Genomic DNA, 21111 nt, shown 5'->3' with positions numbered 1-21111 from the left:
CAAACCAGAGGCAGAGTACAAAGCAGTCGTGTGCCTCACAAGGGCAGTGGTTTAATTTGTGGGAATCTGTACCGCCACCAGCAGAGTTCCTGAGAAAATGGAACTGAGGGCTTAAGGCCTATTTATCCATTAACTTGTCCTCAAAGGTTTTCTCCATGTAGCCTTAACTTAAACCAGCAAAGAGCCTTGTTGAAACTGCTGCTTTTTTCTTTTTCTTTTTACAAGAGGCCAACTGTGCTTTTCTTTCATTCTGTGGAGTACACAGCTGACATTATTATCCACATGCTTAGCAGTGCCTCTGCTGTAACCGATGACGCTCGCTCTTAACTGCACTAGGAAGACAGGAGTGGGTTGAAGCCATTTTTAGAACAAGATGCTATTTCCTTTTTTAGTGCTGACTCATTCACTGTACCTTGTGGTATGTTTACCCCAATTGCTTGCTGCTTTGGAGGCTGTTGAATGAGGAAGGAATATTAATCAATGACACATTGCACTGTGCTCCAGAACTACAGTCATGGTGAGTGTGATGCCCTCGCCTATCTTTTGGCTCTACAGTAGGAATTATTTTTCTTTAACTAGAATTCAAAGTGATTTCAGTTCTGGAAACGGTAAGTGACTCGTTTGTGCACATCCTTTCAGCACAGTTATCTAGTTCATATCCTTTTTTTTTCTGTTGAAAATCTTTGCTCCTTGCTAGTACTCACATCAGAGTGGAATTAATCAAAGTCATTCCACTGTACACATGTGAACCCTAATTAGCCAAAACAGCTGATGAAGACAGAGGAGATCTCACAGCTCATTTATCTTCTTCTTAACATATTTTATATTAAAATTAAAATGACTTGGAAAACAGTAGCAGCTACTATGGCTAAAACTATAAAAAAGTGTGCATTATTGCACGTGTGTTTTACTTGGGCTGTTTTGCTGCTGAGTGAGGTTGCAAAGTGTTTGTTGCCCAGAAATGCATTGAAATGCTCAATTTGTCTGCATTCAAAATAGAAATTGAAGGCCCATACACAGTAACTGCAGCAAATCATTTACAAGATATGGTGTGCTAAATGCTGTTAGTGTACAATTACAAATGGTACTCCTCTGCTCTTGAGGTGATAATTGGTCAACTGATTGACATTACAGCCCTCCCATATGAGTTTCTCACTCTTCCCCTCTCCCTTGTTCCTGTGTGTTCCCATCACCTCCACTGTAGAAGGAGTGAAGCAAATCTGATCTGGGTTTTAAATGATAAAAATAATCTCTGTTTTATACAGCTTTATTTCAAATAATTTAATTCTCTCAAACCATCCACTTTAGGACTAGATGACCACCCATGCTTGAAAAAGGCATGCTGACTGAATCACTTCTGACTTCCAGCACCACACTCCCAGTCCAAGGAGATGCCTTAGCTGCAAGGACTCTCTGTGGAGAAGGAAATGCAAAACCCTAAAAGAGGAGCCAGAGATTAAGCTTGGAGATTTATCAGGTTAAAGAAATACTTGCTTTCAACTCTAGGACATGACTGAAGCATATAAAGAGGAGACAACTTCAAAATCCCTTGTCTTATCTCCTTTTCCCAGGCATTTGTTAATTTGCTAGTGGCTTCCTTCTTAGAAAGAAAATTCCTATACTCACTCTTCAGAGTAGTTTAGTCTTTTCCTTCAGTTTAAAGGAAAAGAAGCTTAGTAATTATGACAGAAGACAAAGTGGAAGCTCAGAAACATAAGACAGTAAACAAAGTCTACAGCACAGGTCTAAGACTGCCATGACTTTTCAGTTTGAGATTCTGCATATCAAAAGTCTCAGTGGAAAACAGAAGTAGAAATATTTCATGCAGATACTGAAAAATAATAGGAAGAAAACCAATAGATAGAAAAGTGAGGTGGCTACTGAGAAACCTCATATAACTAGGTAGTAGAACAAAAGTAAAGAAAAGGTAGTAGAAAAAAAATTTAAAAAAAGATAATAATATATAAATATAGACATTAACTTTTTGTTTTTCAGAGGTATGCTTACATATTTGTTTATTCATTGAAGGACTGTGTTTTCACAGCTTTATTTTAAAAAGAGTTAAAAATATATAGCTAACATCAGTCAGGACATGTATTTAATACCACTTTAAAAACAGAGACCCTGTGAAAGGCCTTGGGGTTTTATGCTAATCTCTTCACTTTTGCACCTCAGGGAAATCTGCTGCTGCACATCAGCTTCATAATCCCTTGAATTCTCATTGCCATCTACTTTTGAGCAAAGCAGTAAAATCTCCTGGGTAGGGATTCTGACACGTTTCTCTACTTCTCAGTTTCTGAACCTATTGATTATTTTTATCCAATCATTATTCAGTGATGTTGCTTACACTGCCATAAGAAAAGTTAAATATCCCTCCTCAGTTTTGCAGATAAAGCAATTGAAGTGTTCAGAGATTAAAAAATTACATTTCCTGGGTTAGAGAGAAAGTTCCTGGCAGAGATAATAATGGGACATATTTCTGATCTTAATGATTACATTGTGACAGCCCAACATCCCTCAAAGCAGAAGTTTCAAAACCAAGCAATTAGTTATTTCATTGGCAGAATAGAATCCCCTCAATTTGTTTGCTGACCTTGGGCAGTGAATAAGCCAGCCACTCAGTCTGAGGGATATCTATGCTCCAAATGGCATATTCTGATATGATGAAACCTATGTTTTATTTTAATATTTTATAATGAGAATATTTCTGTTAGAGAATTCCTTGTATTAGTGCTTTGGACACAAGTATAGATTCCTTGTGGTAGTAACTGAGCACTTGAATTGCAACATATTTCCATTATAGGATCTCTGTGAATAGGGAATGGATACTGTCCCATTTTTAAAGAGTCTTAAAAACAAAGATCACAAAGTCTCTGTGCAGCAAAAATTTGAATTCACATCTCATCTCCTAGATTTTAGGCTGGATAAGCCTTCCTAATTAATGAAAGAAAATTCCTTTCTGTAGTAATCCTAATTCACAAAAAGCAGAAAAAATGGCTGTAAAGAAGTGTGCTTTTCCAACCCCTAGGCCTGTCACTGGGCTTGATCTAAAGCTTAGTGATAACCAAGTTGCTTTGTGAGCTCAGTCTTTCACGTTCACTTGAGGATGCTGATAAAAGTTGGGAGTAAGGAGAAGGCAAATGAAAATTAAAAATTGATAGCTTCTGCAAAGGCAAATGAGATGTAGGAGTGGAGAGATGGGGAAGAAGAAACGATGAAACATGATTCAGAAGGAAAGCACTATACCCAAAAGAGTAATAGAGGAACCTGAGATTTCAGGGTAGAAGTATGGAATGGGAAGGAAAAATCTAATCTTATCTAAACTTCTCTGTAGTGTCACAGCTGTACGCATGGTTTCAGAACACAGACAGAATGGAAGTCTCTGCACATGACGCACTTCCAGCTCTGGCTCGTTGAGTTAGATCAAAAACTTCTAGGGAAGTGCAGTCGATTTTACATACATGAGAATGTACTTGGATATGATAAAATACCACAGCTGTCAGTCTAGATTGGAATCAATTTGCATGGTAATGCTCTGAGGGCTGCAATTTATTTTCTTTTCTCTGCAATCAGAAACTTTCCCTGTTTCAGTAGGGAGGATTGATCCTGGATGTCTGCGTATGCATTTGAAAAGATCTGGCTCTTCCAGTTTGACTCATCACTATTGGATATCTATAGCTCTAAGAGGAGAGAGTTCTGCACAGAAGTACAGTCATTTCTGCAGGGCCCAGAGAAACTGAAAATCTCATAATACATAGATCTGGACTAGAGATTTCCCCATGTTAATATGAGAATTGGTGAAGTTCTGGAGAAAGAGGAGTTCCTTAAGAAGAAATAGAAGAGAACGTACTCAGAACAATGTGGGCTGTGCAGGTTATACTTAGTATAAATTATTAAAGGAATATTTGTATACTACATTTTTTTCTGGTGATAAAGCCATCTGAAGAAGTTATCCTCTGAGGTACTCTCTCCTTTCTGCTCTGCACTCACTACAGTTCTCTGTATAATCTGATGTGCTTATGTCACTTGTGATGGGACTGTGCTGGATGTAGGTCAGGTAAATTATTCAAATGTCTAAAAATAGTATTTTGGAAAGTATTTTTTAAACCCATGTCACTCTATGATCCAGATCATTTTGCAGCATGGTAAATAGTTACATTAGCGTGACTTTGGAGTGGCAAAGGGCATCAAGCAGGAGGTATTAAAATTTAAATGTAGGAGAAAGTGGGAGCTTCTTTGTTGCTGCAAGAGAGCACATGTGCAGAACACCATCAAAACCAGTCTGAGGCCCAGGCCTGAAATATCTCTCTCCCTGAGGTACCCATGTATCTTTTAACACAGATGTTGTTATAGTATGGTTTCAAAAGAGACTCAGTTTTATATGATCCTGGGTGATCCAATCATTAGAAGAAATATGTGAGTCATTACCACCACAACAAAGTAATTTGGTACACCAGTAAATCCATTCATCTGTTACTTACAAAAACATGGAGAAAAGGAATAAAAGAACACAAAAATTGGATTCCCCACAGCCTGTTTTTAAAATCACCCATTCATGAATGTATTTGAAACACTCTTTCTAGCTCCCAGACTGCTGAGAGTACTGCTCCCTTTTTAGTGTGATATATATATATATATTTCATCAAGGTGTTCAGTATGAATTCCAAAGATGAAAACACATCTACTGACCTGAAACAAATTTCTATCACTCCTGTTTTATAGTTTTTAATCTGTGGTCTTAAACAAAGACAAAAGCCAGAGATTTCTCACTTCAATGGAATATCTGATATCTGCATTAGGAGAGCCGTACAGAAATTCTTTGAGAGGTACCTTTGTATATTTTTTATGATGACTATGGCATATACTGTGATGCTCTTTTCATTAAAATCTCAAGAAAATCTTCCTCTTACCTGAAGGTAATGGCATGGCCTCAAAGAAGGTTTGATTTCCTGATGAACCAGAGGCTTATCTAAGTTCAGTGACGATTTGCGATAAGCTTCTTTAGCCTGACTTACTGTAAGCGTGGACCAAGAACTCCTTTTCATGTATTTACTGTCAGGGGTCATTGGTAGCCCTTCACAAGCCGAACACTTCACATCATTGTTACTTTTGGAAGTCTTCAATGAGAGATCCCCAAAATGCCCCTGGAGTGCCTCAGGATAGCAATGGGATATATGATCTGCATGGTGCCTATTTACCACACTAGGGGTTCGGTAAGTGCTATCGCTGTCCAAATTATCATCAGAGCTCCACCAGCTACTCATTCCAGATTTATGCTTGCCTTCTGGTTTTCGCTCCTTACTTTTACTCCTTTTGCTATGCTTGGAATGGTGCCCATGATGATGATCATCCCCTCGACTGTCTCCCTTTGTTCCATTAACATTTCCCTTGGATGATCCTTCCAGAGAATGAGATTTAGTAAAAAGTTTCTGGACGGAATGAACGAGATGGCGAATCCTGCCCGGGCTCTCGCTGCGCTGCTCCGCAGCTGTTGAGGTCCTCTGGTACTGTAAAGTATGAAACCCATCCCGGTGAAGAGGAAGCTGTTTCTCAAACTGGTCCAAAAGATTTGCAGGAATACGGTTAATCTTAGGGTTACCGTGAGACATGGCGCAGTCGTCTCTGGAGTCGTAATGTGAGCTGTAGTGCATTCTGGGGAAAGTGCTACTGGACATGTGATCGCCCATTACCATGGGCATCATCATGCACTCAGAATGAATGGAGCTGCGGGGGGAGCAACGGTGGTGGTCCAGCGGGCAGCTCTCCGTGGGGCTGAGGAGATACGACGGCCTTGGCTCCTGCCCATGGTGGATAAGGTCGTGGGTATGTTCACAATCTTCAGGGGATGCTAAGCCACAAGTATGAGCTGAACATAACTGTGGTTGATTGCGACTACCAGATAATCCTTTCATATTCCTCGGAGCAGGAGAGTATCTTTCTTCATTGAAGTGCTGAGAAGGCGACCATGAGTACTGCTGGTCTGTCATGAGAACACATAAAACCTGTGTTATGTGTCTGATTAAAAGATCAACTTGAAAATTCCAAGTATATTGAAAAACTAAGCATTTTTTCTCTGTGACCTTGGTGGAAAGTCTCACCATTCATGAAATTGATTCCACCATTTAAAAACTGATTAAAATTGTTCCCTATGAGTAAATTATGGGGAGAATACAGCCTCCTTTCTCTTTGCAAAATCGTATGCTACCAATTCTAGATGTTATGAAGCTATTAATTGTGTAAATGTACTCAAATTTAATGGATACATTCAAGTATTCAGTTTATTGTTTAATATTTATAGCTCATATGTCAAGCTTTGTGACTAATCATTTAAGTTACATGGGTCTAGTTTCTATTTTGGTGCTTTCACAGTTGGATATATTAAATGTATCCTTTTTACATGGAGTCATTTTTGTACCATAAATTGAACTTCACTTTTTTCAATGAATCTCAGCTTCATGATCCTAAGTTCACTCTTCATAAGTATAAATAATAAACAGCAAGGAGAAAAAAATATGGATGTGCTGAAACGAAGCTAAATTTTTATATTGCTAAACAGTTTATCAATAAAAACTTTTTATGACCACACTACAAAATATTTACTTAATCACTCTAAGTTATTCCTAAAAAAACCCCAAATATATCTAGGTACAAGCTATGGGGTTTTATATACTTGATTACTTGTTCCTATGAATCATGTGCTCCAAGTTGTCATGATTGCTAAATAAGAGTAGCTTGTAAGCAAAGATTTTCATACTTAAGCCTTTGATTTTTTTCTCTCATGCAATTTCTTGCAGCTGTCAAATGTTACAAACAGAAAAATAAAAACAACCCCAGAAATACTTCAATTTGACTTTCCCATTCACTTTCCCTCTTCAATTTCAGCTTATTTAAGAAACATTTCAATAGCAGACAAAGAGATAAGATGCAAGATAATCCTTTAGAGGATAAGACAGATGTGTAAGTGTTTATACAACCCAGTTAGCACAGCCTTTCTGCAAATTTGCTCTAAGAATCTAAATAATCTTGCACAGGTGGTTGATACAAGGAAGTTGCAGGTCTCAACCAGAATGGAAGCTAGAGAATATTTATTAACTGGACACTTGAAACCAGGCTGTAGAGATAAAACAGTAATTTACAGCACTTGGAAGGGTTTCTAACCATATGACAAAGCTCTCCTAAATCATATTTCCACAGCTGGTGAAAACTCAATGCCTGGATATGGTCATGAAACAGATCAATACTCATATCTCTCTCCTAGTTTATTCAACTAATATGTGTTATATCATGATACCTTAACCTAAATGCTGTGTATTTCCTACTGTGGGAGATGTTTTTGATAATTTTATTACACCCTAATTTCAACAGAGTTGCACACAACGTTTTAAAATGAATGCAGCATTAAACTAATAAACAGTGAAGTATTCTTCAGCCTAGGCATAACGATGTCACACTGAAGTCAAAGATGGATTAATGGTACAAATGCCACCTCCATACTTTATCATGGCATCAAACTGATGGGTCTGTGCATGTGTCCTTTTCTGCTTCTATTTTGTTTTCCTGTCTGTTTCTTTTACTTAATTCTTGGCTATTATTACATTAAAATAAAATCTTATTACTGCTGATTGCCCAGTCTGTTGTCCTATTTAGGTTATAATACCTTGCAGAAATGTAGTTACAGGAAGGAAATATAACTATTTCTCTGAAATGACGTAATTGTGATTATAAACAGACATGGCAGTAAATTATAACAGTGCTTTGGAATTCAGCCACATAAAGTAGTCCTGTAATTAGTGGTACTTACCCAGGATATTACCAAACATTATCAGGGGAATAATAATGGACCATGTGCTGAATTTATTTAGTCTGTACTTTCCATAAAGGGTTCCCAAAGCACCTGACAGAGATTACTACTGTAGTTCTTACAAACCCACAAGATTGATAGACTGAAGAAGTTTTTTTTACCATGAGGGTGGTAAAACACTGGAAGAGGTTGATCTCATCGAAGATGTCCCTGCCTATTACAGGGAGGCTGGATTAGATGACCTTTAAAGGTTCCTTCCAATCCAAGGAAGGTACTGTTCTTCTTTTACAGAAATAGGGAGTTGCAATATAGGAAATATTTTCCAAAGGGCTTATGGATTTTCTGATATTAATATTCAGAGACGTGTGAGCCAGAGAGAGGTGGAAGGAAGCTCTTCTGTCACTCTAACAACATGAGAGTCAAGCCCAAGCCTTTTCATCACAATCTTGCACATCTATGAATGAATATCACTTGTACTATGCCTCACCAGTGTATTTAGACAAAAAAAAAAAAAAAAAAAAAATTGGGCACAGCAGAAACCCAGAGTGAAAGAAAGAGAATAAGAAACTAATTTTAAAGGAGTTCTTGAGCACAGAATTGCTAGTCCCTGGTGATTTGTTTAGGCCTCATGCAACATCAAACATAACCCAGAAGGCTTCAAATATTTTTGTCCTGTTACATCCCTAGGAATATGAGACGTGATGATTTGACTGCACTGCAATGGATAATCTAACAGCAGCTTTTCTGTCCCTCATGACTCCCTGTGATTCCAGCTCATTTTGCAACTATAGAAAAATACCCTTTTCTGTATGTTGCTTTCACATAGCATGCTTTCATATAGAATTTTATGTGCTACATGGAATGTCTGAATTATTTTTGTTTGAAACACAGTAGCTAGAAACTGCTATAGGCATTTATTAAGCGTAATCAAAATGATTAAAACATGAATTAAGAAGTAGATGTTTTCCAGAAGTAATTGCCCCCTCTTAACTCTGTCACAGAGAGTAACTAAACTAGATAAACTCCCAAATTACTTATATGTGCATCATTTAAATTTATCACTCTAATTAGGTTTGTCAGTCTAGGATATCAAACTTGTTCTTTATCCAGAAACAACTAGTTTTTCATACAAATATTTTGAAAAGTCTTCAGAATTTTGAAATACAATATATAAATTTATCAAGTAATTTGTGCTTTGTATTATTCAGTCAACTTTCTTCAGGAGACTGAAGTGCTTGAAAAAAACAGTTGAGCTGTGGCTGAATGAATTACTGTGTGGTACCAGAGCAGTGTAATTGCCCATGTGCTAACTTTTAGCCTGCCAAGAAAAATGTTCTAGCTTAAAATTCAATTAAGTTAACATGCTTTTCTAGAATTTGTAAGGGGCTAAAAGTATGTCTATGGTCAATGACCACAGTACAAATGATTCATAAAAATTCATAAAGCTACAGCAATTATTTTCTCAATCCTTTCAAAAGAAATTTAATATTTTGTTATAATTAAATTGTTTCATATTTGATAGATCAGATAATGACAAATTGGACTGAAGTTTTAGTCTATAATTTGAAGTTTGTTTTTTTTACAGCAGCTCTTATGTTTACTCTGGGCAATCACTCTAAAAACATAAAATGCCACCATCAGAACTAAAGAGCTAAAGGGAGACAGAAGAAGAAATAAACATAACCCAAAGCAGACAAAGAGATAAAGGAATAGCAGCAGAGAAAAATATACTATATGAGAGCATAGGAATGGCTTTTTTTGGATTTCATCAGAGCAAAATGGAATCTTCCAACTAACTTCAATGGATAGTCAGATAGCATTTAAAGACTGGGGTTGGGGGTGGACCTAGAACAAGACAAGGGCTGCTATGTTAAAGAATCCAGTAATTCCAAAACACTGAAAATCCCTTAAAGCTCTTCTTTTTCAGAGAATTCTGTACAGATATGTCAACCTTGATGGAAGGATTTCTGTATCCCTTCCTATCTCTTTCAAGTCTTTCCCTGTTACGCCATGCTGTGTCCTGCTTTTCTTTTCCTCCTCTTTTCAGTTCTGGACTTTCTGAGAGTTGTTCTCTTGCTCCAAGCAGACATTGGTTTGCCTGTGTTTGGGGTCTGGCCACTATTTTTAGATCATCCAAGATTGCACTAGTCAGTATCAAGGAAAGAAAGATAGATTCAAGGACCAAGAATAATATTTGAAATGACAAATTAGAATAGCTATTAACATTCTAGATTAGAAGGCTAAAACCCTCTAAGTAGAAAACTTAAGAGCTGTGCATTTCTAGAGTTCCTGGAACACTGCTCTTGGCTAAAGAGCATCAATAGAAAAACACAGAAACTTCTCTGACAATCAAAAGAAGTGCTTGTCCCCACAAATCTTTTTGTGTGTTGCATATTAGAAGCAAGATTTCAGGGTGTGATAATACCCTCTGGAACTACTAAATGATGCCTGATTTTTTTTCTTACTTATCTTTCTATTGAGAAATTAATTTTAATAGATTTAACTGTATAAGTCTGTCAGTAAACTGCTTTCCCATCTGAAACATCTGTGCTGTTTTCATTGGAGAAGGAACTGTTCTTCTGCTTAGTGCAACCAGGAAAATGCACTGCTGAAAAGAGATACCTAATCCAGCTTTCAAAAAGAGATAGTAGACAAAAACAGATTGCTGCATCTTGCTGTTTCACACAGTTGAATCAGTGTTGAAATGCATTATGAAAAATATATCCTCACAACATAACCTATAACTAATAAAAAATGAAATATTGGGAAAATGGGTATATTAACTAACTAAGTAGACATTAAACATGAAAATGCATAATTAAATGTTTTAGCTGGAAAAATGTCTGTCCAAGGTCTGCATTAAGTAGTATTATATGAGTACTGTTTCCTCATTAACTTGTTACCATATTTTTCTCTGTTCTATACTAGCCTTGAAAATGAATATTTACAGGGATTGAGAAGAGTGACTAATCGGCCAAATGCAAGGAAGTCCTGGAAATGCAAATGCCTTAAGCTTCTGCTATGGTCTCATGAGATTTCCAATCTATTTATGTAGCACAACATCTGGTATAAAATTTACATAAAATTGCAAAGATTGAGTGACCATCTTCCAGATTTAGAAGATGATTTGTATTTTTGGTGATGTGTGTGCTCTTCATGCAGTGTGTTGACCTTTTGGTGAGTTCCTACATAACTACTCAGGCTGCTTACTTGAAATATTGAACATTGAGTGGCATCCCCTCAGAGACAAGGTTTATTGGTTCTTGTAGCACTGCTGCCACAAAGTACTTCATGCCCCCAGTCTGCACAGCCAAAGGAAAGAAGTAGGTGGTTCTGAGGACCTAAAGCCGAGCACCAAAATGCCCAAAGCTGTCAAACAGCACATGTACTGCATGTGGATGCTTGGTTTGTTCTGACACATAAACCTGAAAAACAAATGCTTCTCTATGCAGAAATGGCATATGGCATCTGGGCACTGTGTGGCAGTCATGTATGGCTGCTGCCACTAGCAGTGTAAACAGAGCTGGAGGGTGTGTCCAGCCCATACAGTTCAACTCTTGCCATCACAGTTTCATACTAGGGAAATAGGAACTGATATGTAGGTATGATTTCAGGAACAACAGCAGCCAAAGATCCTTACAAATACGCAGTCTGGATGTGGTTTTATTTTTTGAGTGAGAAACTGGCATGATTCTTCTGAAGCCTGAGCTGTGTGTCCAAAAATGACAGATGAATACTACCCTTCATGTACTTATTTTTCTCTGCTGACTATGGCAAAGACTGTGGCTGACAAGCTCCAGTGCAGAAACCTACATCAAAAATGCATAAGTTTAGGTGATCTGAAGCACATGGATACTTCTAAGCCATGGCAAATGTTTTAACAGCCCAAGCTAGTTCAGTGGAACCATATAACAAGTAATGACCAAGGGTAAGATGGTTTTTATAACTCCAATGTTAGATAAAAATGGACATTCAAATTTTATTTAAGACAGCATTGGAGTCCAGAACATACAAAATTGGAGCAACGTCAGAAAACCCAAAGGGGGAAGTAAGGACCATGTGGAATGCTGCAATTTATTCACTAGTCAGTTTTGAGCACTGTTACACAGGTGTCTGCATGTGGAACAAATATTTGATAGCATCAAATCCTATTGTTCAGCCCAACAGTTTTCCATGTCAATCCATCTTTCAAATAAAGATTAGTAAACTGACAGTCCAACATCTCAAGGCATTTATTTCTGAGATAAATAAGCATTATAAGAGAAAAGGGTATATAATAAAAGGAGCGCAAAATAATAGTGGATGAGCAAGAATGGAACCTTGGAGGTGGTGAACAGGCTGGTGGGGGACTCAAAGCACAATATACTGGGAAGAAGGAAAGTACAGAATTGTGATAAGTGGGGAAAGCTCTGACCAGGGACAAGCTAAAGCCAGGTTACAACACTGACTGCCTGGCGTGGAGAACAAGGCATGCTATATGTGAAAATGAAGAAATGTGGATACAGTATCTGAGGAATGAAGACATCTCACATCTTCTGGGTAGAAAAATCAGCCCTTGGACTGTATGGAGAGGATGAAAGTCACAGTGTTGTGCCCATGCCATGAAAAAGGACAAAACAGAAATCCATGAGAGGTAATATGGGATTTTTATAATTCTCCAGGATTTGGAGTGGAGCAATGCAGGGAGTCCTCAGAATGGTGCAAAATTAATTCCCATTGGTTTGAAGGGTGTGATATCTTGGTACCAAGGAGTATGCAGCACACAGGCCTTCACAGAGCTTTTCAAGTTTGAAGTATGTTGCCTTTATTCACCTTTCAACAGTGCTGTGACACAGGGAAGTCCACAAAATGATTTATGACTAATATTTTTTCACAGAATCTGTATGATCAGCGAAGTTCTGGAAAAAATATAATGTAGCAGAACTAGACTGACCTAAAATAACTGACACGTCAGCTTATTTTCTGTAAAAATCCAGCTCTACAGAGTCAACCAGGGCTTCACTATGTGAATATCACTGAACAATTGGTTTTAATGCTTCCAAATACAGAGCAGAAATGCTACCCCAACACCATTAAACTTCCTTTGTTCCTTATTGTGCTTGTCTTTATGGATTTTCTATCCTAAAGGATAAAATTTTGCTGCTTGCAGTTATTAAGTCATGAGACAATCCATTTCCCTCGTGGTCATAAAACTGCCACTATTTTCTCAGCAATTAAAGGTAGCCAAAGTAATTGCAGGGTACAACGCAAAGACATACACAGAAATCTATGCACAGCTCTGGAAGTACAAGGGAAATCCTTGTCATGCTGATAGCAGTAGCAAATCTCCCATTAACTTCATGGGGCCAGGATTAGTTGTAAACATTTGCTGAGAAAGTTCTTGGTCATTTTACCTATGACACCTGTGTTACTCGAGGTAGATCATCTCTAATCAAGGCTGCGTTTTGCAGAATGCACAATTTGTGCTGGACTGGAATAAATGTGTTAGAAACCTGCAAGGGTTCCCTGTCAGAAAGATGATGGCGTGGAAGGGTGAAACTGGTTTTTTGAAACATTGCCTGTGATAGCATAATTGCCAAAATTTAATCCCAAGGATACAAACACTTGGACCAACTATTCAGCTGGATGGAACCACCAAATCTCCATTATCATTGATTCTTAAATAAAAAAATCAAACAGAAAAATAATGCTGGTATTTATGATCTCATTCCCTGATTATTTTTTTCTCAGTGTTTCTGGAATTCTTCTGAATTTGTCCACTTTTTATGATAATATATCATGGAGGAAGTTTTCCACTTCATCCAATACTAAGGGGACTGCAAGAACTAATGCTCATGTATCCAAGCAAAAGTATTTATTGTATATTCCCTCTAAATTGCCTTTTATTATTATTTAAAACATGGATATGTTTTAAAGATTTCACCTCTTTTACAGAGTGCTCTTCTGGGAAAGAAGCAATGTAATAGTTAATCGCCAAAAGCATTGATTATTGCCATGGAACAATGATTGCTTGATTTAAAATACTATTCTATTTCAAAATTACCTTTATATTTCTTTTTTCTGAACAATAATTCAGATTTTAAATTATCAGAACTGAAGAAAATGATTTGATTTTCTGTTTGCTTCAGAAACAGTTCTTTAGAGGTTTTTGACTCACCAAAAATTTTAGTTTTAGCCATGGTCTGACCCAAAAGAATTATTTTACTTTTCAGAGTTCATCATTTTCTGCTCAGGTGTACACCCTTGGTGCTGCCTCTTGCTGCTTTGCCATTGTATGGTGAACTTTTCTGTTCAGTTCAACCCACTGAGATGGAGGAGGACTCATCCTGATTTTCCTATGGGGTACAGGAAGAAATAGCAGCCTGGTGACAAGATCCCTTTTAAACCTGTTGCCATAGTAACAGGCAGACAATCTTCCTCTTTACATAACCTCCAGATTGGGAATTTTTCAAATCAGGGTGCTGTCTCTGGCTGAACTCTGCTTTGGATCTGTTACAAACACTGCAAACATTAATTGCCTGTGCCCACAATCACTAGCACCCACATTTTTCATGTGGCAGTGATGGGCCAAACAGTGCCTCCTGCTCCTGGGACAAGGTAGTGGTTTAAGTACCCCCACTTGGGGTGAGTTTGAGACAAGGCATCTCAATATGCTGCTGTTTGCTCTCTTATGAAGAGAAATGACATTATAAATAGATGGAAAAACAAGTGAAGCTGCACAAAGAAAGGTGGCAACTGAACTCAGCAGTGAAAGCTGGGAGTGCATTAGCTATCTTTGCTGGTGTTTATGTTGCTGCATTGCTTTTTCCAGGGCAAACTCCTTTGGAAAGACAGTTGCTTATGTGCCCAGCACTCTGACAGAGAGCTGTAGTCTTTTACCTCCACACTGGAAGCATCTCCACCACCCTGGTTGTTCCAAAATTGTCCCACTCCCAACAGAACCTAAGCAGGCAATGATGAATGTGGAGGCAGAGTATGGTAACTTTTTTCCTGAGGAAATTGAGAGGACATCATTTAAACTGCTCATTATAGAAATACATTTAAAAGGTTTCGCAGTTTATGCTTTTGAAAAGGGAGAATCCAGGGAAGATATTCATTGAGGAAGGAAGGTGTGGCTAAGCGGTTGGTCTCTCATCTCATCTCATCTCATCTCATCTCATCTCAATCATCATCATCATCATCATCATCATCATCATCATCATCATCATCATCTCATCTCTGCAGCTGTCACACTCTTTGTGGGAAGGTAAATGTTGCGTGTCAGGTACGCACCCAGGGGTTACAGAGGTCAGCAGGCCATAAGGGAGAGAAAAATGTCCCTTCTTTGCTAACATCCCATGTGTGAAATCATTTAGGACAGAAATATATGTTTATCAATGCATAACTCCCTTTGCATTATGTAGTAGAAATGGATGAATAATTCATTACAAATATCCTATGTGATTATTGTTGCATCCTTATAAATATCTTCACCTGTTTGTGAATTGATCTTGGGCCTAATGGGATTTTTGCAGTTATTTGATATTATGAGGTATTTAATTTTTAGAAATAGCTTCTGATTTGCAGATTTTTAGTAAGCATTTTTGCCAACAATCTGGCAATTAAAATACTAGGCAGTTAATATGTTTTTATATGATCAGGCCATATGATATGATTTTGTTCTATGACTGAAAGTAATATAAATAATAAGTTCTCAAGCATAACTAAAAGGAATTTAAATTAAAAAAAATATTTTCTGAAAAACATTTCCTATTATTTTATTAATGTTTTCTACAGTCTTGATTATTGCATCAATAACCTTCTACACTACAGTTTTGGGTAGAGAAAAATTAAGAATATCAAGTGGCATTATTTCAAGATATGGTGGAATAAGACAAATAAGAAAGGCTTTTTTTTTTTTCAGAATCTGTTAATCTAGTCACAATAAGGAAATTAGAGGGTGACACTGAACGATATCGGGGCATGTCATATTTAAAATCTCTTGTAAATCTGAAAGACTTTTATATTGTCATACCAAACTACCTGGCTACATATTTTTTATTATATGACAGAAAGATAGCCCTGTGGTTAGAGGATTAACCTGGGAAACCTGCAGTCAAGTTTTCTGTCAGCCTTGAATTATTTGCATGTTTGAGGACAGTGCCATGGGCAGGGGTGTCAGTTGCTGTGGAGAGGCTGATCTCAACCTCACTGGGTTGCAGTGATCCTTTGTGCACGTCTCTTGTAGACTCCCTGCTTCAATTCCCCATGGAACTAGGATAAAACTACCTCTGAGTGTTAGTGTCACAATCCAGGGAAACATTCAGTCTGTGGCTCATCTAGGAATTAATACCAGAGTGTTCCTGTGCCCGCTGATTACTGGGATGAGTGTCACTGTAGTGGTTAGTCTGTGTGCCCAAGCCATGTGGCTGGCTGAAGTCCCACCAGCTCCAGTCAGTCTACAGATATTTAAATATCCCTGGATGCTCTGGGGAAGGTGCACCAAGGCATGGATGTGACGTAGAGGAGAGTCAAGGGCTCTGACAACCCCCTCTCTGTCCTTGGGAAAATTTCCTGTAGTTCCTGGCACATGAAGCTAAAACCCTTGTGAAGTGTTCAGACACTGACTGCACTGAGTGCACAGTAGAAGGACAGACAGACTGAAAAGTCAGGACTTCATTAATGTTTTCATTTCAAGAACAGCCATGTCCTTTCTTCCTTCCAACACATAAGGTCATAAAGGCATGATCATGCAATCAGCAGTGATTGAATAACCATGAGTTACTGTCTGACACTGGAACCTTTCCAATTAATCAAAAGCATCAACTGTGAAATGAAAATACATTTTCATAGCCTGCCCTTAAACTCCCTTACAGTTTACTTTGCAACTGGGGCATTTTAAGAACATTATTAGTAACTGCAACCTGTTTTACAGGTTTTGACCTTTTCCTTAACATGAACTCAATACCCATTCCTGAAGAGAAAACAGCAATTTACTACAGTAAAAAGCTTTTAGTGCAAGTTCTCCTTCTTTGCTTGACATTAGATTTTGCTAACTATAAAACAGCCTAACTACAAAACTTGTGTAAATATTTTCCTTACCTGTAAAAAGGAGTTAAAATAATTTTTCAAAAATCCTTTTTCCCTATTTACTCTGTACATGTACTACCTATTAAAATATATGTTTAAGTGTTCACATTTCTGTAACTATTTGAATGTCTTTCAAACATGGCATTTTTCTATGTCTCTTGTTAAGATTGCACTATTTGCTTTGGACACCTAGAGCAAAATATTGCCTTACCCTTTACATGCCTAAAGTAAACAAGACTGAAATTTTCAGATAGCATAGAAAAGAGTAGTTTCATTAAATGTTTTTTTGGTTTTTTTTTTTAATACAGTAACATGGTTTAGATGATGTAAATACCAGCTAGAAGAAAGCCTAGAATGAAAGAACTCCAGTTTCTGTGAGACTTACAGTGAGCTGCTTGAGCTCACAAGTCAGATCTCTCGCCTCCATCATCATGTCCTGCTACCTTTATTTTCTTTTTTGCTTAACAGGTTTCTTATTTGAGATATTCTTAGTGAAAAGAATAGGAATTTTTGGTGTGAGTGTGAATCTTGTAATAATAATACTTTTCACCCTGAACTCTGGTAACAAATAAATGTTAATGGTAAAGCCCTGGTGTAATGTTCTCAAAAACTGGCTGATAATGCTTGGGTAAGCTTTTTTTGAAGGAATACATTGCTCTTCTGCCTGTTTTAACCAAAGAGGTCTTTTATAGAATCAATAGGGGGAAAAAGTTGAGATCAGTCCTATCCCTTGATATTTTTTTCCAATTAAGGCAGTGGATAATTTTATTAAAAATATTATTTAATTACTATTCAGCATTTTTATTCTCATGAGATACTGCACAAACATTAATTAAACCCCACCAACGCCACAAACCTCACTCGGAAATTCTAAACCCGTTTCACAAACAAGGACCTGGAGCCAGAGATCTTTCAGCACCAGAGAGATCACAACTTGAAGCTCCTCAGGACAATGAGAGTCTAGAATAATGAATGGCCCTGCAGGTGGAGCTGCCTCAAAGAACATCATCCTGACTCTGTCTTGACCTAGGGCAGTTTATTTGACTTCCTGTCTGAGTTTTCTTCAGGGATGAAGGTCTCTAGCAGTCTGTCAGATTGAGGCTGTTCATACAAAATTATGACATAGTCATTGCCTTATGTATACACAGAAGAGAAGTGAGCCCATTTCCATAGTCCAAGGATTAGAGTATCCACCCAGAATCATATTTCTCTCCAATGAATAATTAACTTTATGCTTGTGCAACAGCAAAAAAAAGTGAAGATTGAGAAAGATGTTTGCAGTTTTTTCACTTATTTTATATATAAGATTCATTGATTTGAACACAAATCTGCTAGTGACAGAACACAACACTGGGGCAAAGACAGAAAGACAGACATGTCCTATCCATCTGTAGAGGGGGAGCACATTAGCATAGTTGTAACTGCAGAGCTTGTCTACACAGAATATAACTAACTAACTAACTAACTAATAAATTTTCTAAAAGTCTTACCAATTTCAGTGATTCTCTCTAGGGGAGAAGGGGATATGTTTTACATTATGTTTTTACTTTATCATGTTTTTACATTACTGATGCTATACAGTCCACTTACTTTGACCACTTCCAGTTTGGTGACTTGGTCCTGTCAGGAAGACAGGATTTTCTTCCAAAAAGATTAAAGCCACCCATTTCTTTCCATGTATTATCTAGCAATCTTTGGTACTTACTTTCAGAGGACTGTAGAAAGGACAAAATTTAGGAGCAAGGACAGATTTTTCCTTGCTTTTGGCATATTTTTTTTAGTCACTTGGCCATAAATAGTTGAAATGTTGGAAAGCAGCCTAATTTCTTTGTAGTCCAGTTGTTATTTGTTGTTCTTATTGCTGTTTTGCTTTCCTGTTTCTCATTCCTGACTAATCCCCCATCTTCTTCCTAGTCAGAATTCTGGATGACTGGTCAGTTAGAATATATCTTTGTGTTAATCTTTGACTATCTATTTTGTATGATGGTCCTTGCTCCTATAGACACCTGACATTTAATATTATTGACTTGTACATCATTTGCTCTGGCTCCAGAAATCCTGCAGTATTTTCTCAAACAAATGGGAAGGAGAACAATTGTGACATTCTTCTAAAGCATTACTTATCTCACTCTTCATTAAGTTTCTAAAGTAGGCCAAACCTGCTATGTCCTAGAAAATTCTATCACTCTCCATTGACTCTAAAAGAACTCCTGAGATCTACAGTTTAGACATCTACATCTGAAATACTTTCCAACTCTCAGATGAGATGGATTCTAACCCAGGCCGTCCGAACTCCTTCTTGTGTGCTGTGAAATGGGACAGCAGGGTGAAGAAACTCCAGATGTCCAAGAAGGCTGAGAGACTTGTTCATTTCCTGACTTCTCCATAGGATCCACTTGTGAGATTCCTAGGAAGTCTCATGTTAAATGATATCTTCCCTTTTACACCACTTTGATTAAGGCAGAAACTGACTGAGGCTTCTTCAGTCTCTTCCATAACACTTTCTTCTGTCTAATCTTTGCAGTGTATCCTGTAGCTTTTTTTCACTTGTTTTGGAATGTTAAGTGAATAAACAAGTCCAGTACAGAAATTTTTATGTTGAGCATTTATGACACTCACTGATTTGAGTGCAACTGAGTGGCAACACTACTTGAATCCTCTTCTAAGAGATTGGCTAAACATAAAGACACAATCTGTCTGAATTCATGCTCCTTGTTCTAACTGCTTGGGTAGTTTTCCTTAACACAGAAACTATAATTTATCTTCCTAGCAGTGGGTAATAATACAGTCAGGGCAAGAGTTTATAATATTCTTGTCAACTACAACAATATTCTAATAACAAAAAATAAACTGTTGCAATATATTAACATGAGCATATGCACAAAAAGAAAAATTACTTTATGCTGACTTCTGAAATGTAAGTAAGCTCATGTTGAATAAAGGCAGCTTTAAGTAGCAAACATATAAAAACCACTTCCCATATTGCTTTTCTAAAAATAACCACATGAAGTAATTGCATATAAGTCAAAATTTTGACAGATTTCACATAAACCAGTGACAATCTGGGTATGAAATTCCAGGAACAGAAACTCAATTTTTCACAATCTAAATGTATAAAACCAAAGCCAGTGGGACATTTTAGTACTAGCTTTGTTAGACAGAAGTATCAAGACTTCACTCATTGGCTTTAAGAGTTTCTGATTTCTTCTTGCTTCTGTTATTTTTTCAAATTGAAAAGGTAACATTGAAAACTTCATCTGCATTTAGTATGGTCTCTAAAGATTAAGACAAAAAGACAAAAGAAGGAAGGTTGGCAATTTCCTTGAATACCTTCTTTTGGATTCTCAGTTGCCTGAGTGTTACTCAAATCTGACGATTTTCCTTTGCATTCTCTAACCTTATACAGCAGGTGAGAAATGCCCGGAAGGATTTGAGTGAGAGTTTTTGGCCACTGTCACTGACAGTGGTGGCTCTGTGGCAGGGTGAGGCTGCAGCCCAGAGCAGCCCCTGTGCCCAGCCCGCGGCTGCGCCCAGCCGGGTGCGCAGGCGGTACCCGGTGTCTGGGAGATGGATTCTGTACCTAGCTCCTCCTCTGGCGTCCCTGGAAAACTGAAGCTCGACTTGAGCAGATCGCCACCCTCTTCTTCTGAAAAGACAGAAACAAAGTAGCTATTTAATAACTCTGATATTTGGCTACATCCAGACATAACTCTCCACTAGTTTTTAAATCCACTCAGTGACACCTATTACCGTTCAGGACCTCTGTTAATGTTAAACTGCTGTGTTGCTATTATCTGCAGTATTTATCCCTTTGCCAGTTTTTCAAGTTTTCATCTATTAGTAATATTATCAATTATTATTATTTTAATTTTTCTAGACATTTTCAAGTCACTAATATCACATAATATTAATAAATGCATTTTTGGTAACATTTTTTACATTGCTCTTCCCAATTTTTCTTAGTTATGTTAAATTGTATTGACTTTTAGCCTTCATGAAATTATTCCAGAAGAATCCTTATTGTTGGTCCTCTAGTTGCACCTCTAGCACTTACCACACATGATTCTTAGGCATCTTTTATTACCTTTTATACACAAACTTTCAATTCTGCCATTGTGAACCATGATAATGTTGTGATGACTTTTTTCCTATCACTTACATTTACTTTTTTCCCAGAGATAACTTTTGTAATTATAAAAGAATATTTAAACTTGGATGATATGTATATGCTGTATGAATGC

The 21111-nt window shown here is 37.4% G+C and overlaps 1 protein-coding gene across 27 annotated transcripts in view; it reads right to left on the bottom strand.

The window, feature by feature from the left end:
• Positions 1-21111, bottom strand: part of DLGAP2 (DLG associated protein 2) — a 456578-nt gene that overhangs the window by 79346 nt on the left and 356121 nt on the right. For 14 of the 27 annotated variants that reach the window (XM_071441861.1, XM_071441889.1, XM_071442036.1 and 11 more), the window contains 2 exons: positions 20451-20516; positions 4911-5980 (listed from right to left, as the gene is read on the bottom strand). In XM_071441861.1, coding sequence (XP_071297962.1) covers positions 4911-5980; positions 20451-20516 — 1136 coding nt within the window. The remainder of the gene's footprint in view (positions 1-4910; positions 5981-20450; positions 20517-21111) is intronic. The other 13 variants (XM_071441907.1, XM_071441916.1, XM_071441843.1 and 10 more) reach the window with 2 other exon arrangements.

Source organism: Agelaius tricolor, unplaced genomic scaffold, assembly GCF_023055355.1.
Source record: "Agelaius tricolor isolate 1412-34295 unplaced genomic scaffold, bAgeTri1.0.p SCAF_1, whole genome shotgun sequence".
Lineage (NCBI taxonomy): Eukaryota > Metazoa > Chordata > Aves > Passeriformes > Icteridae > Agelaius > Agelaius tricolor.
The sequence above is the reverse complement of the archived record's forward strand: the minus strand, read 5'-3'. Positions and strand labels throughout refer to the sequence as shown.